This window comes from Notolabrus celidotus, chromosome 14 (assembly GCF_009762535.1).
Source record: "Notolabrus celidotus isolate fNotCel1 chromosome 14, fNotCel1.pri, whole genome shotgun sequence".
NCBI classification, from domain to species: domain Eukaryota; kingdom Metazoa; phylum Chordata; class Actinopteri; order Labriformes; family Labridae; genus Notolabrus; species Notolabrus celidotus.
In genome coordinates, this window is record NC_048285.1 from 1,842,787 (window position 1) to 1,860,117 (window position 17,331).

Consider the following 17,331-nt stretch of genomic DNA (forward strand, 5'->3'; position numbering starts at 1 on the left):
ATTCAGAGAGTAAATTATGCAAATCCAGACGTGACATAAATTCAGCAGTGACATTAGCACTGTGATCTTAAGCTTGGGGGAGGCAGGGATCCAAGGCAGCATCTGTGGCTGCTCGTCCCTCCTCCCGTCGTGTATCTCCGCCTCTCCAAACTTCAGATCCTCCTCAGAAGTGCTGCAGCAAAGTCGGCTTTGGTTCGGGGGAGGAGGGATAAGAAGTGGGGCAGAGAGAGTGCGCATACAGCAAATTGGCAGCTCCATCAAATTATACTGGCATTAAGGGGGTTTCGCAGGGCGTAATCCACACGCCAAAGCCACAACGCCCCTCCCTCCCTACAACATTTAACTTTTGTCGACGTAAACGCCACATTTCATGCTCTGCCATTAATCTGTCGGATTACAGGATGCAAGCAGACTGAGCAGGGTTTTGGTGGGGGCAGAGGAAATGGGGTGAGGGGTTGATTTGTAATGAATTCTCTCGATCTTGGCTTAATGTTGAGCGGCGGAGGTAGCTGGATCAAGAAGGTACCTTACGACTCCGTGATTAGTGATTTCTACAACCACAGAACCGGTCAGAGCGTTAGGACAAAGCATTTCAGCCAGCGACACGCACAGAGGAGGTGTGAAATGAATCCCTGTCACTGTGTTTCAGACGCTGGTCTCACACTTGAAGGGGAGGTGGAGCGATGCCGGTGGGGTTTGCATTCAGAGGATAACCCACCTGAGGACAGTGAGCCCGTCACACAGAGGGGGATTGTGCCCTTTCTCTCTCCTGGGTGTGGAGGAGCTCGCAGCAGGGGTTAAGGAGGATCCAGGCATGGTTTCTAACAGATGAAGTGCCCTGAGAGTAAGATGACACATGCAGGGTTTGGAGATGCTGCTGTACGGGGGTGCGGCCCTCATCCTGGGAACGATCGATGGTGTCGGACCTTGAATGAAAAGGCAGCCGCTCAGTTTCATCTGTGATAAACTTGACAATAAGGATAGTCCTTTCATAACTTCTCAATTATATCACAGAGTTTGAATCCACCTGTGCATTTACCTGCATTAGCTTATTGCAAAGCTGTGAATGAGCGGTAGGTCAGAGGAAATGCTGTCTTATCACATAGTATTTTCATGTTAGATATAAGGCAAAACACTGTTTATTTCTATGGTGAAAACCTGTATTTATATGGTAGAATTTGGAAATAAGCCCCAAGCTTTACCCTAAAAGTAGAAAAGTTGGACCATATTTATTATGGTGAAATTCTGGCAACCCCAGCTGCAGGTATTTTACCATAAAAACAACAGTTTTTCTGTAATGTGCAGGCATCAGAGTTATAAAGTCAGTGCAATAGCTAAACTATCTGAAATAAGAGTTTTCTTGAAGATGCCGTCATGTAAATAATGTTTGTTTACATCGATCCAGGTCTCCTCTGAAGGGGGTTCTCCTCACATTTGTGGATTTACACAGCAGTGAAGTGAGACTGGCATCTCTCTTCCTGTGGTGCTGATGGCCGCTCACTCTCACAGCTCTTCTGCCCTGTCTCTGGAATAAATTGAATGTCTGTGACCACACCATAGATCAAGACAAATAATAAATCACCTACTTACTCCCTCTCCCTCTTGTATCTCTTTACCTCCTCTGTGGATATGCATTCAGCCGGCTCCCCCTCCCTCAGCGTTAGACCGTCTCTATCAGGCCTTTCAGCCGTCTCTGTTGTTCGCTATCTGTGTTCCTGCTGCAGCCTCAGCCCTCACACTCTATCTCTGAGCTGTCCCGCCGGCTTGTACTGTACAGAGCAGTGTTCGGTTCAAAAGAGAGGGAGTGCAGATGTTTAATCTCCTGCCACCTCTTGTTTCTAATACTGACTCTTTACACATCTTTCTTTACTCGCAGACTCCACCAATCAAAAGGCAGCCTCCTCGGGGCGAAGAGTGAAAGAAGTACTGTTTTCTTTACTGTGTTTATGTCCGCTTAAAATGCAGAGAAGTGACTCTTTCAACATTTCTGTAACCCAGTAACACCACTGACTCCACTTCTTGACAAATGGATGATATAACTGAGTCCTGTGCAGAGAGTGAGAGACAAAAAACAGCTACAGTATCTGGGTCCTTGCAACCTTTGATTTTGTGAGTATCTTGTTCGCCATCAATTATAAGACAAGTGCTAAGCTAAGGTTCATATTCACAAAGGTGGGTCCTCTCTTGGGATGAGTTTAGTCTTGCAGAGACACCAGAAAATACAATTAAATGTCTTTGCAAGGAGAGGATCTCCAGGAACGTGAATGCAAGGTGTCCCTGATCTACGTAGGACAGAATCTTGGTCAACTCAGCTCCTTTGTTGACAAACCGGCCAAGAAGCTAGGCTATCAACCGCTGCAGACGGGGTCAACTTTACCACATCATTCAGCTAATTTTCTAGAAAGTCTGACTCAAACAAAACTGCACAAATAAGTGCCAGAGGAATGCATTAAAATGGATGAAAATTGTGAATACTCAAGATCCCAAATCTTGTCGTGGTTTGCCAGACTTGCGAAATCAGGGTCCTACAGTGGTGGCCAATTCTCACAAAGAGAAGTTATTTGTTTGAAGCATTGTATTCCCAGCATAGCTACCATTTCCAACATCTGCACAGATCTCGTGCACACTCACGAGTTCTTACTCACCAGAGACCTTTCTGGAGTCCCTGAGCTCCCTTGTCTCGTAGGTTCCTCTGGATCTCTGCTGCTGTGGACGTGCCAGACTCCAGCTGCTACAACTACTACTATCCGTCTCACCACTATCATCTCTCTCTCTCTCTCTTCATCTCCCTCTATCCCTCTCTCCAACACGGTCTCAGCAGATGTGTGTCTAACATGAGTCTGGTCCTGCTGGAGGTTTCTGCCTGTTAAAGGAAGTTTGTCCTTGCCACTGTAACTTGCTAAATGCTGCAAAGTGCTCTGCTCATGGTGGATTAAGATGAGATCAGACTGAGTCCTGTCTGTAAGATGGGACTGGATCTGATCCTGTCTTGATGTTGGGTCTTTGTTAATAATAGAACATAGAGCACGGTCTAGACCTGCTCTGTTTGGATTTTAGCGCCCCCTCTGGACAAAGCAATAATTATTTTGTCTTTGCTTTTTTCATGAAATGTGTAGGGAGAGTTTTCAGACCATAACCTTTCAACGATGATGAAAGGATGAAACAGAGGAAGATCTAGAGGCTTAATCCTTGTCAGTTGATGGATAATGGTTCAGAGATTTTGGAGAGCTCATGTGGTTAGAGCTGCAGAAAGTGGTTCCAGTGGTTTATATAGTATAGGTACTGCCATTGGGGCCTATGTTATGGAAAAGCAGCCTTCCAAACTGCATCATAAAGTGTTAAAGTGTAACCCATTTGTAATATTTAACCATCTTTAACCAAACCATGAGGCCTTCAAACTTGAAGGCAGCATTATATACACGCTGATGTGATTAAAATGTATTTCCCTGCATCTTAGAGGCCCTACATGCAGCGTACCCGGCCTCACAATGTCTCAGAGTTTGCTTCTCCTCGGGAATGCAGAGGCCTCTCTATCATATTTTACCATGACTCAATTCTGGGGCTTCGTCACCCTCCTAACTGATCTGAACACAGAGAGGAAAAGTATGGCTACAGGGCCGAGACTGCTGGTTGGAACCGCACGGAACAAGTCTTGACTGCTTAAATCCGCTTTGATCTGCGTTTCCTGGAGAGGGGATTGTCTGCTTGGTCCTGTGGTAACACTTTTGTACCAGCCTGTGCTCTTTGCATCATCTCACCCTGCGTGAAGAAGCCTTGCTTTGCCTTTCTCCCTCTCCTTTTTCAGTTTTTTCTTTATCTCTAGCACGGGCATGTGCACAAATATGTATGCAAACACACGTTCGCAAAATCCACATACACACATTTTTCTGTCAAACACATTCTCTTCCTGTCTTTCTCAGCTCCCCCTACTCTTTTTCTCTCTCTCTCTCCATTTTCCCTTTGACTTCCACAGACACTAATTCCCTTTCTTCAAGGACAAGCATCTCACGGCACATCATCTGAATAAGACTTTGAGTCGCCGTGGCCTCCCAGGGCTTAAGTCCGCAGAGCCCTTCTTCCCGATCCCCTTTTTAATGTTCTAACACCAGCCTAGTGCCGTCAATAAATATTAACATCCAGAGGGATGAGATATGCTCTGGTTAGGCAGGCTGCTCACCACATGGGTCTCAGGGTGGCTGTCTCTCAGCTGATACTGAAGAAGGATTTTTGAGCTAGTGACCCACACTGAAAGACCAAAAGAGCTGTGGGACTCTGCAGCTCTTGAAGATGCCATTCAGGAAATGTCTTCATCAATCGGGACATGAAATCAGATGATGTTGAATAGTTGTTTCTGCGTGGGTGGGAGAGATTTCTTTTCTTTGGTGTAATTTCGGACAAAGAGTCGCTTTGGCTTCAGCTCTGACACCCGGAGTCGAGTAGCTTTGAGCAAAGTCATGTCTCACATCAGCACTGATGGTGGACTTAGAATAAGAAGACGTCTTTTCATATCATAATGTCTATAAGAGTGGGTAGTGATGGTATGTCCTGATATTTCAGTACAAATCAAGAGACACATTCACACCACTCAGATTGAATTGTTCTAGCTGTTGTGGTCATCTGTTTACTTTCTTTGGCACCAGGGAAGCATCTAAATTTATATTTGTCCAGTGCTCAGATTTACAAAAGAATAGCTGTAGGACTTCAGAGAAAGACCAAAAACGTACTTGGAGTCATCATAAAAGGCCAAATCAGCCTCTAGTAATGGAGATATTTTAAAACCTACTTCATGAAGAGATAACAGGAAAATAAATCAACATATTCCTTGGTTTAAATCAAATTTTTGCTGATTATAAAACCGTCTAGTTTGACCTCTGTTTATCTCAAACAACACGGTTTATTATGTCTTGAGAAGCTGTCGTGTGACAAACTTCTAAGCATTTTCTTTTCTCCCTCTCTGCGTTTAGTGGCATTTGTAATAATTTTGCACACACATATGTTTTGTTGCAGGTGCACAAGTCGACCAACTGGTGACTGCAATCAACTGTTTTTCAGCCTGCTCACCAAACTCGTCAAAATATTGTTTACCTTAAAAGTGAGCTGCAACCTAAACGCTGGTGCAACCAATATATGGGTATAAAATGCAGAGAGAGCATGAAGCTAGCGACTGCTTCACTGTGCAAAGCATGCTGGATACATGAGAGGTGGACCAGTTTAGCGGCGCCACTTTTTAACATCTGTTCTCTGTCATTATATCATAATCATACATTAAAGCTGGGGTTGGTAATCACGGAAAACTAGCATGAATTTGAATGTAGCATTTCCTCAGGACTCAGTCTAACCCCTCCCCTCGGAGCTTGTGAGCACCGCTGATTCACGACCATATGATGGTGACTGATTCAAAACCGGTCCTCACCAAAACATTCTCATAGTGAAAGTTAAAAACACAGACAAACATGGCTGCTGTTAGTACTCACAACTGTCATGCTAGCATTATCCAGTTGTACTGGTGACACGATATCAGGAGAAAAGTTATAACACATATATAATACTGTAACAGCTCTACTGTTTGTTAAACGTGTTCAGTGTAGATGTTCTTAATTCCTACAGTGTTGACAGTCAGTGAAGGCATCAGGAGAGGTGTAGAGTGTGTGAGCTGGAGAGAGGAGAGACAAGCAGGAGAAGTTCTTCATTCATTCAAACATTGATTGTTGTTTTGTTGGTTGGCGTGATCACGGCCGACAGTGACCGGTTATTAAAACTCAACGTGTTCACCAATCGGCTCGTCATCACTACAGCGTCCGTCCGGATGCTACAATAAATATATATTTTCTGTAGGACTTACTAAATGTCATTCATTCTTCTGCTTGTCAGAGCCCCCGTGGTGAGAGCTTATTAGACTCTGATCCGGACTACAATCCTGATCAAAGCACCTCATCAGGTCAGCGGGGACAGGCCCGAGGTCGAGCGAGAGGGGCAGTAAATAGAGGCAGGGGAAGCAGAGGCAGGAGACGGAGACTCGGAGGAGTGAACGCCGGGGAAATGTACGCGCAGGAGGCGGGCAGAACGGCAGGACGGGATATGATTGGTTTAAAATTTGGGGAGCCAAAAAACGCTGATTGGTTGGTGTTTTCCCAGGTTTACTCCGGCTGTAGATAGCAGCTTTTCTTCACTCTTTTTTAAGAACACATCATGTATTGATTACCATCAGGACATAAAGATCATTTTAACCAGTATAACAAAAAGTGGATCTAAATCTGATTACCAACCCCAGCTTTAAAAGAAAACTGGTACACAGCTAAGTAAATAAACCTGATCGAAAAGACTCTCCAATTTAGAGTCACTGCGAATGATGGAAGTTTCTGTGATTTGGTTGCAGGCTGTGTCCACACCTCAGTTAGGCTCAGCTCCACTATCGTCAGGATAGCTTGCAGGGTGGTGAGAAGAGATAGTACAATAAAGAGCTACACAGCTGCACAGAAACCGCACATTGCTTAATGCAATGGACGTCCTCATGCAGGAACACGGTTTAAACCTTTTCTTGTGCACTGTAAAAAAAAAACTGTTGTTTTTACGGTAAATTACCGGCAGCTGTGGTTGCCAGAATTTTACCGTCATAAATACTGTACAACTTTTTCTCCTTTCACGGTAAAAGGAAATAAGTACTGTTTATTTTACGGTAAAGGTTGGAGTTTGAGTCCATATTTTACTGTATAAATACAGGTTTTTACCATGAAAATAAACAAAGTTTTGCCTTATAACTAACATGAAAATACCATAAACAATACAAAAAAAGCATGTGGTTTTTACGGTTAAATACCGGCAGCTGTGGTTGCCAGAATTTCACCGTAATAAATACGGTCTAACTTTTTCTACTTTTACGGTAAAGGTTGGAGTTTATTTCCATTTTTTACCGTATAAAAACAGGTTTTTACCCTAGAAATAAACAGTGTTTTGCCTTATAATTAACATGAAAATAACATAAACAATACAAAAAAACCCTGTTGTTTTTACGGTAAAATACCGGCAGCTGTGGTTGCCAGAATTTCACCGTAATATAAACGGTATAACCTTTTCTACTTTTACGGTAAAAGTTGGAGTTTATTTCCATGTTTTACTGTATAAATACAGGTTTTTACCATAGAAATAAACAGTGTTTTGTCGTAAAGCTCACATTAAAATACCATACACATGACAAAAAAAACCCTGTTGTTTTTACAGTAAAATACTGGCAGCTGCAGTTGCCAGAATTTCACCGTAATAAATACGGTATAACTTTTTCTACTTTTACAGTAAACAGATATTAGTACAGCTGATTTTACAGTAAAAGTTGGAGTTTATTTCCATATTTACTGTATAAATACAGGTTTTTACAATAAAATGAACAGTGTTTTGCCATATTGTTAACATTAAAATACCATATAAATACTGACAAATAAAGTTTCTGTCATTAAATAATGCACTGTTTTGCATTCTGTGCAATTAACAGATGGTCAATCAAATTACTACTTTATGCCGTATAAATACCCTTTGTATTACCCTCTGTTTAAATAAAACTTTTGCTTTGAAATCTGACATTGCTTAACTGTTTAACTGTTTGGCTAGCCTTCATCACATTACCTTACTTATTTAAGTCCATGAAAAAAAACTACATACAAGGTAAAGCTATATTTAATATTTTATTGTTTAAAGCTCCAGAACATTAAAGCATGCTTCTTTGAAAAATTAATTAAAGATACATCAGTGCTCAGTTTGATACTTACAGCTTAGGTTGATTGTTGAGAGTAATTAAATGGAATTGGCTCCAGATAGTTCAGCTACACATGCTTGGACAAAATTACTGGTGATGCCCTGGCTTCCTCCAAAAGTCCATAGGCAAACAGAAGTTTTGAATAGTCCATTGGCATAAAAGGGTTCATTATTTGATCAGCAGGCTGTCCAGAAATTTCCAGGGTGGTGCCTTCCTGTAGCTGTTGAGGCAAGGGAGCAGCAAGGGACACCGAAGGTCTCATCAGGTCGGGAGGAATGAGTAACTACGATGGATCAGGATTCCAGGACCTAACACCAGCACCAGGGAGAGAGCAGAGATCACAGGATCAAAAGTTGTTTCATTGAAACTAAAGTCAGTGTTTCTCTAACCGTTATATTGGTAGGCAGCCCACCCCACGAAATCCGAGAGGAGCTATTGATTTAATTTGTGCATTTGTTTGTTATAATAAATAATAAATATGTAGTTAAGAAATGAACTTGATTTTTTTAAGGTTAAATAATGTCCCTTTTATCAGGTATATTTTAATAGATGTTTCTAAATGTTGTGGTGTTATAATTTAAATAGATTATGTATCTTTTGATGGTGGTTCATCTTTTAAAGACTGTTACTGTTACTTCAGTTGTAGCATGCAAAATTGCAGCATGACACACTTCCAAGAACCAAATAATGTCTTAAGAAAAACACAAGGCAGTCAAAAATATTAAAGTCCTTTAAAGAGACAAACACAATCAACTTGGCGGATGAGGCGATGCAAATGTTGCCTCCTCGGGAGAAGAACTGGAGCCGTCCAAGAAAAAGACTTTGAAGCCAACAGCTGCCACTTGCACCTCTGTGATGCCACTGGCTGCCGCTGTAGTTTATATCTGCCCAGGGCAAATGTGATTTTTGAATTCGAATGTAGCTAGTATCTGAACTGCAATGAGTTTGAGTTGAAAATGTACCGTTTCTAAACACAAAAAACGTTTGAAGTAGTTTTCCTTGTGATCCAGCAGAGGCGTTCTAAACATTCACTATCAGCTTGACCAGTTGCCCTCTTGAACCATCAGTAAATTAGGCTGGTAATGTTATCAGGGTTCCCACTCTTTTCCAGAGATCATTTTCCAGGACATTTCCAGGACATGTTCAGTGATGATCAAGCTGGTATGACAGTCTAAATTGAGTTCCTAATTTAGTTCCTAAATAGTCTAATATGTTCCTCTCAGTGGAAGTCTACATTGAAAGACGTGCAGTCTATGGCTATCCAGGAAATCATCTGTTACATGCTTAAAAATGATGGCAAATTGATAATAGAATAATGCAACCACAGATGTACAGCACTTTATTAATGCAACCAAGTAACAATAATGACCAACTCTCATCTCAGCTTTTTCTTTTCTCAAAAAATATAAAATTAGCTAAGTAAAAAACAAAAGAGCCTGCAAAGGAATCTGGAAGCTGCCTTACTGAAATAAATAAATAAATAAATACATACTAATAATCAGAGGATCAGTGCATAAACTGACCTAAATAGAACTGAATGACAAAAATGCCCATAAATGTTGAATGGGGATGTGTTTTTTTTTAACCTTGTCAGATCACGCGCAGTCATGTTGAAATAATTTTCCAGGACAATCTGTGATTTTCCAGGACATTTTACCTTTTCCTCCCATTTTCCAGGTGTTTTCTAGTACTGGAAAACTGGTCAACTGTTTTCCAGGTTTTCCAGATTTTCCAGGTTTTCCAGGACGCGTGGGAACCCTGTATTGTTTACTATACTATATTCCAATTCAAAATGTATTCCTTATTTATTATTGCTTATTCTTAATGTAAACAGTCGAACTACATTCAGGATTTCAATGCTAAATTTTGACTGATTATTAATATTACATTTTTAATTTCAAAAATGTTTAACGCAACAGTTCAGAAGATATTAAGATTATGAGTTTTGCCTAAATATGGGCATACCTGACTTGACTGACAGGCGGGAACACCGTAGCTGTTAGCTAAGAGGCTCAAAGCCCGCCTCTTTATCTCACACTAGCTCAACAGATTGCGTTCAGCCTCTGCACATCATTCATGCATTCCGTGGTCTATGTCTCCCTCTAGCTGTATAATTGGGTAGCGGTATAATTTGGGAAAACGTCAAGCGATTTCTTTGAATATGAACATGTATCAAGGTCTGGTTGATTTTTTTAAAGACTAGAACAGTTATATTATCATGGTATCAAAATGTACCAGGCAAAGGTAATGTTTGTATGTTGTGAAGTGGTTTTCTAGAACTTTAAGGCTGTAATTGCATAATTCCAAAGGGAAATTCACTCTTAAAGTGCACTTTATTTTAACGTGAAGTCTGTATGATAGAAAACCTGTTTGTGTGGAATCACTCACCACAAGTGTCCTGGCTGAATGCAGAAACAGGTCTGTGTTGAAAGATCAGGGAGAACTTCCAGCAGCAGGACAACACTGCATGGGCCAAGCTCAATGTCCTAACACGTTGGAAAAGAGATATATTGTTTTTTGTTTTGTCTTTTCACAATGTAATCAATTCCTTTGTCCAGACCTATGCTGCATATCTTACCTGGAAAAGTAATATTGGCAGGGTATTTCCAGTTGAGGACCACTTTATTTCCAGACCACTGGACAGGTTTGGCTCAGCCTATTGAAAGGAAAAAAATGCTTTAGTCAGAATGCAAATCGGATAAATCTATTTTATTTTAAAATTATATTCTAAATATCCCGCAAACTTACCAGCTCTGTTCTTTAATGGTGCCATCAGAAGAAACACAGAACATATTGCAGACTAGTAGTATTTTCATTTGAAATCATTATGTTCAATAAAATTAGCATGTTTTAATTGCTAAATGTACCTGGTAGCCATAAAAAAGAATTAATCTTACATTTTGAAATAAAGAAAAGTTTATTGATTCTTATTTATTTCTATGATGCCTTAAACAGCAAAGGCTTGGAACCTTACATTTACTGCCTTGCTTACAGTAGGAGAGTATTATCTTAATAGAAAGAAATTCCTGTAACTTTCAAGTTTCATAACATCAAAAAAAACTCACTAAGTAAAGCTGCACATGGATACTACACATGACACATTTCAGAGGAATGGTGTACATTCACTGCATAAAAAGACAGATCTTGCCAAGTATATTTTTCTAATTTCTAGTCAAAACATATCATTACACTTAATATAAGACATAATCACATGACAATGATCTTATATCAGGTATATAACTTATTTGAAGATACTTAACTTGTTCACTGTAAATCTCAGAGTTCATCTTATGGATCTTGTACTCTGTCTCCAATTAAGCAAATCTGACTTATTTCATAGGCAATTAAAAATAAAGTCTTACAAGCATTTTTTTTGTTTTTGCCAATGGAACAAGTGCAAATTTGCTTGTTAAGCATATTAAAATAAGTTGTTGTATACCAGATATAAGATCACTACTTAGGCGACTGTAATATATTAAATGTAATGAGATATTGTTACTTGAAATTAGACAAAACACTTGGTAAGATCTGTTTTTTGTGCAGTGTTGGCTTACATTTAACTCTTTGGTACACTTTTAACAACTTTTCTGAAACTTTCAAGTTCACCTCGACTTATTTGCAGCACAAATAGGTGCAAAAAACTCACTTATTAAAACTGAACATTTACAGTTACAAAATATAGGTACATTGGCTTTCAATTAACTCTTTGGTACTCTTTTAACAACTTTTCTGGAACTTTCGAGTTCACCTCAACTTGTTTGCAGCGCAAAACGTGCAAAAAACTCACTTAGTAAAACTGAACATTTACCGTTACAAAATATAGGTTATTGGCTTTCAATTAACTCTTTGGTACTCTTTTAACAACCAAATATCTGCAGTGTATCGATCATACAGTATACCTTAACACATTCTCATAGAAAAAACATCCCTAAAGGCCTAGGTTAGTAGGTAATGTCTATGTCCACTCATGGTCTGCAAGGTCTGCAATCAAGGTGAGGACCCTGGGATTGACCGAGAGTACTTTCTTATTCTTCTTCCACTCGACTTTGGTTCCTCTCTCAGGATTTATTGAGAAGAAGCACCTTTTTATGGAAAAAAAAACATAAACTGAGGAGTAAAATCAAGAACTCATATTGTTAAATCTTAGAACAAGAAAGAAATTGTACCTTTGGAGGAACTCCAGTGTTGACCGTAGTTCCACTGGGTAGTGTATGTTGAAGCAGTAGTAACTGCCAAACATCAGGCAGAAGGCAGTCATGAAGGAAGTAATGTGGTCGTTGATAATCCGCTGGTCGATGCTCAACATGAATGTCCCAGCAGCAAAGCAGGAGGACCCTGAGAAGATTAACAATCCAAACAACAAAAAAGACAAAAATATACATTTAAAAAGGCCTCAAAGTGTTGAATAAGTACTGATTCTGAGTTTGTTAAATCATGCTACTGCATTGAAATCTGGTACTGGCTGATCGGTGTACCAGGTGAAGTAATAGCCAGTATCACTATATGAGCAGCAATTTAGTAAGTTTAGTAAGTAAGCCAACAGTAGCATTAAATTTCAGTACCTGAGTAGATTTAGCTAGATGGATAAACCCTTCAGTTTTTCTGTTTACTTACCACACACAATAATGCAGGGTGTTGGTGGCAACTTCTCCATCCCCACCTCTTCAGCCAGGCATGTCTCCTCAACACAGTGGAACAGGTCCTCCTCCTTCTCACCAAAATGAGCCAGTAAAAGAAGTACCATCTGTATAATGCCTTCGGAGCAACCATCCAACTGGCCTTTCTCAGTCTGAAACTTGATAAGCACATCCAGGACTTGTTTGTGTTTTCGTGCATCAACACTTTTGAGGAAGTTTAAGAGGCGTCCACCCTTTCTGTCAACATTAGCGAGGAAGGACTCTATTAGACTCACACCAGTAAGTTCTTGAAAGTGTGCTGCCAAACCAGCTTCTTGAAATAGGAAGGGCCACTCTTGTTTGAGTTTCTGGATGCTTGTCCCCTTGTTTATGTCTTTACGCTGAGTGTTATAGGTAGACTGTACTAATTTTTCCACATCCTCTTTATTGTAAAATGTCGTCTCTTCAAACATCTTCTTCATCTTTTCTTTTTTTTCTATCTGACTCTCAACCGTTTCAGATAGGGGCAAATATTTAGGCTCCCAGTTGACACAGCCATACGTGTCTTGAACACTTGCCTTTTCTTCAGCTGGAATCTCCTCCGTGTCATTGTCATCTGATGCTGCCTTGCGCTTGGTTATCTTTGGTGTGTTGGATCGTTTAACATTTTCAACTCGCGCTTGGAGTTGCTTGACGAGTGAATGATATCCAGGTCCAACTATGTCACCCTCGATGACATCTTGAAGAGATTTTGGATACTTGGCCACCATTTTTTTGCCTATCTCTGTAGTGTTGCGTTTGGTTGGATTATTACACATCTTCATCATTTCAGAAACTACAATCCTCACCATCTCTCGCCGTAGTCGCGGATTTGGTCTTTTCTGCCTTTCCAAAATCTGCACTAACTCTTCAGGGAACATCTGCCATGGAATCTGGAAATTGTCTGCCCAGTTTGGCACAGAAGTGGAACTGCGTGCCAAGAATGGTGAAGTGGCTGAAGATGACGCTGGTGAGGGAGAACTGAGTGGAGAAGAACAGACAGACACTGGAGAGGAACAGGCTGAGGTTGATGTTTGAATGGTTGACTCTGTAACAGAAGAACAAAGGAGATTTAGAAATATTAAAAACTGAATATTGTAATGCTGTGCTATTGAAGATAGAATGTTTTGTTAAGTTAATCGATACTGTATGTGCTGTGGTGTGATGGCAATTTTTAAATGTTATGAAATTGTGTAAATTTCAATCCACTTACTGTTCTTTGTCCATGCAGCAACAAGTCTTCTGGCTTGGATCGGCTTTAACACTGGCAGCAAGTCTCCTTCTGTAATGTACTGCAGATCATCTATGGTCTCTGTACCAAGTGCGTTAAGAGTATCTTCTACTGAAGTGAGAACTGCTTCAGGTAGATCTGGAAACACTGCAGCAATGGCACGGCTAATGTCCTGTGTCTGTGATTCGGCCATATCTGTCAGATAAAAATAAAAAAAGGTTTTGGTCTTTGGCCACCTGACATAACAATCTACTCGGACAATACACTGTGCTTCAGTGGCACTATCTCGTTCCCATTTATCATGTAAGATGGTAATGGCCACATGTCAATCAGTTCATTAATGTGTGAGCATTGCAATTTTCCACTTTCATTTTTCACTGAGTACATATGGTAGTGTGGAAGGAATTCTCCTGAATATACTCTCATCAGAAAATGAAGTGCAGAATCATCTTTCAGTACAATCAGGATGAGTTCACCAAATTCCACTGAGTCATCATTTCTAATGACAACAAATTGGCCCTTCTTATATGTTATCCCATGATATTGCACATCTACAGGAATCCTTGTATTTATTTCAGTGAAGCCAAATTGTAAGACTGCATCTTTAACTTGTTCACTGTAAAGCTCAGAGTAAAATGGTGAGCTGTGTTTTATTTGCAAGGCTGGAGGACTAACTGACCCAGCGGAAAGATACGCCTGAAACATCTGATGTCTTTCTGAAAGAGTGAGACACAGATTTTTGAAATTCTTTAGATTCCTTGCACATCGTTTAAAGTAACTATGTTTGCTTTCAAAGCGCATAGTCCATAATCTCATCAGTGGGCCAAATTTCAGGATCAATCCTGGGTAGTGGCGTAAGTAATGATGTTTCGGCCTCAAGCTGTTTTCTGGGAACAGTGCCTTCCTGGACTCTAAATATTCCTGTGTGAGTGCATCTAGGTAACAAACCTGTGGCGTGGAAATTTTCTGAGCGCAGATCAAGTCGACAATGTCTTTTAGTTGTAGAGTTAATTGCCACACTTCATCTTGTGGATCTTGTACTCTGTCTCCTATTATTAGAGGCAACAGTCTTAAGAAATTCCAGTTTTGTATTGCATGACCAGAAAGTTTAAGTGTTGTGGGACCAACTTCACAAGGCTTGGAGGAAGCATCAGTGTGTTTGTATTTGAACTGCTTAATCCGCCTGTTCAAAATAGAGTGTGTGAACCATCTCTTTTTCTTTATGAAATATCTCAGGTAAAGTGCAACATCATAAGAGAGTACACCCTCGAACAAGTCATGCCCAAGACATGGGGGCAAACCAGGCTGACAAACATCAAAGTGTTTCAAATTATTAAACACTGACCTGAACTTTATTCCATGAACGTCTGACACATCTTCAGTCTGTAACTGATCAACTGCAGACTTGTAGCTTTCAGTGGTGCGTTCTGGTCCACATGAAGCTGAGGCATCACCCTGGAATTGAGTTCGAGAAATTAGACAGTATCGACAAAAATATTCTGAGCGACTGAAATTCTCAGTAAAGCCACCAATGCAATGCGAGCCCAAGTTATCTCCAGCAATGCAGTAAAGTGTTCCTTTAACAACAGTTTCATCTGCCTTTGTTATGCCATTCTCCTCCAGTACTGATAAGTCAGCCAGCAACTCTGAAAAAACCTTGGCATGACCGAATTCTTTAAAGTCCTTCTCTCTACAAAGCAAAACCAACTGCATGTGGTCAACGTTTGATCGGACATGGGGTGGCAAATTGAGTAGTGACAAGTACACAGCCAAGATTTTGTGCTTTTTTTTCGCAGCACCCAAAGGGTTCACAACCTCAAATGCATCCTGGTATAAGACCAGCTTAAGGCAATTTGGGTTTTCTTGGAAAAAGGTGTTGGACTTAAACACCTTACCATCACAGCTGTCACAGAGAACATCTGGTATGGAAACATCTGGAGGATCTGACATGAGCCCCTGCCATACATCTGACTGTAGCATATTCTTCAAAGTGTCTAGCACTGGAACATAATATGCAAACCTTTCTGTTCTGTTCTCATCTCTGCCTAAAAAGACCTTTTTGGGCTCCACATATTTGAATGTTTTTTTAAAGCACTGAGCTCTAGAGTACGCTGATCTCATAGGCCCTGTGTGGCAAGCTGAGAACAAGTCAGATTCCTTGACTGTATCACAGATTTTTACAATGTCTTCATCAGATACAGACAACTCTTTAAGAAGCAAGTTCAATCTATTCAAAGTATATGTCTGTCCCAACTCATGTATATTTTGAATCTCTTCAACAATGTTCTGAATAGTTGAAGCTGGAATCAACTGTTGTCCCTGTAATTTTATGTAAAACATACACACATTCCTGAGGTACAAGTCACTGAAATTAGTCATGTCCCCAATTGTGTCATCAGCATCTGACATACTGGTACTTTCCTGTACTGTTGTGAAGCTTTGCTCACTTGTTGACGGACATTCAGCATTGGAGTCTTTGAATGACCCACAAATCATATTCACAGTACAATGTCTGTGCTTTCTGGACATGTGGGAAGTAAGGGAAGACTTTACAGTGAACACAGTTTCGCATCCTCTCACTGGGCAGGTCACAGGACGTCCCTCTGCTATGTGCTCCTTAAAGTGAGCTATAAGCTCTTTGACTCCGTCACACTCGTGTTCACAAAGTGAAACTGTGCATTTTAATGCTGTAAGAGCCGAGACGTTATCCCGAGCAACCGACGACACGCCATGGTGGTGGCGATAGAAGTGACACTTTAATGCTGCATATCCTGAAAACACCTGCTTACAACCAATCCCAACACACTTGAAAATACAGCACGGTTCATTGCGATGCAGTTTGCAATGTACAACATACGCCTTTAGAGTCTGAACGGATTCTCCGCAGATACAACAGGGATACATCTTAAACGAGGGTCAAACAGACATAAACTATCCGCCATGAAACGAGCTGCATACTGTTTACGCTATAGCTCACGGCAACTTTACCCTCGCACTCTCAACACTCGCAACACATTTTTTCCTTAACACACACTAAACTTAACACGGACAATTTTGTCAAGTTTGAAAGGGAAAACGATGCTATAAGTCTAACTTTAATGTTACCCCGTGGTGAAACACATCTCAACATGCATGATTCACGTTAGCATTACTAAATAAACATGTTACAAAGCCTTAACATCATGCACTTTAAATGTACAGTCCTATTTAAATGTTACATGAGCCAAAATTGATTTACCTTATGTATCTTACCTTGTACAGAAAACGGGCTGTAAAAACGCAATGTGCAAAATCCAGACACGGGAGAATGTGTTGAGCTGTAGTCCAGCGACTGAGAGAGGGGCTTGTCTGGACGCGTCTGTGACCGGCCGGTGACCTGGGAGCCAAATGCAGTGCGCTGATTGGACGGCGAGTCAACGATGCGAACGTTAGAGTTTGAATTAAGGCGCCTAATCTGTCCACAGCCGTTTGAAATTTGAATTTGAGAAAGTCATAGATAAATGTTGTCCTTAAAATAATAGCTTTACCTCAGGGTAGCAAATAAAGAGTGGCAGCATATCAAAAACAAGAAATCACACAATGCAAACTGACAGCAACTGGTTTTCAAGAAACTGTTTAAAAGCACTTCACAAAATAGGCTGGGCCACAGATGCAAACATGTATGGATTCAACTAAACTATGAGAGAACGAATCAGCAG

At 40.5% G+C, this 17,331-nt stretch overlaps 1 protein-coding gene across 3 annotated transcripts; it reads right to left on the bottom strand.

Annotated features, from left to right (window-relative positions):
• Positions 1 to 7,152: 7,152 nt before the first annotated feature.
• On the bottom strand, positions 7,153 to 17,149 carry LOC117824928. Of its 3 annotated transcripts, XR_004633747.1 has the most exons (8): positions 16,886 to 17,149; positions 14,979 to 15,088; positions 13,616 to 13,828; positions 12,362 to 13,450; positions 11,914 to 12,082; positions 10,326 to 10,403; positions 10,136 to 10,233; positions 7,153 to 8,055 (listed from the first exon to the last, which is right to left on the bottom strand). XR_004633747.1 is itself a non-coding variant. In XM_034700434.1 (6 exons), exons 3-6 carry the CDS (start codon positions 13,824 to 13,826, stop codon positions 11,703 to 11,705), a joined length of 1,596 nt encoding a protein of 531 aa, XP_034556325.1. In that variant the 5' UTR covers positions 13,827 to 13,828; positions 14,979 to 15,088; positions 16,886 to 17,143; the 3' UTR covers positions 10,646 to 11,702. The 3 variants fall into 3 exon arrangements, 2 of the variants coding, with proteins under 2 accessions (XP_034556325.1, XP_034556326.1); XM_034700434.1 differs by lacking the exons at positions 7,153 to 8,055; positions 10,136 to 10,233; positions 10,326 to 10,403 and adding an exon at positions 10,646 to 11,829 and having other exon boundaries at positions 16,886 to 17,143; XM_034700435.1 differs by lacking the exons at positions 7,153 to 8,055; positions 10,136 to 10,233; positions 10,326 to 10,403; positions 14,979 to 15,088; positions 16,886 to 17,149 and adding exons at positions 10,646 to 11,829; positions 14,582 to 14,667.
• Between the last annotated feature and the right edge of the window lie 182 nt (positions 17,150 to 17,331).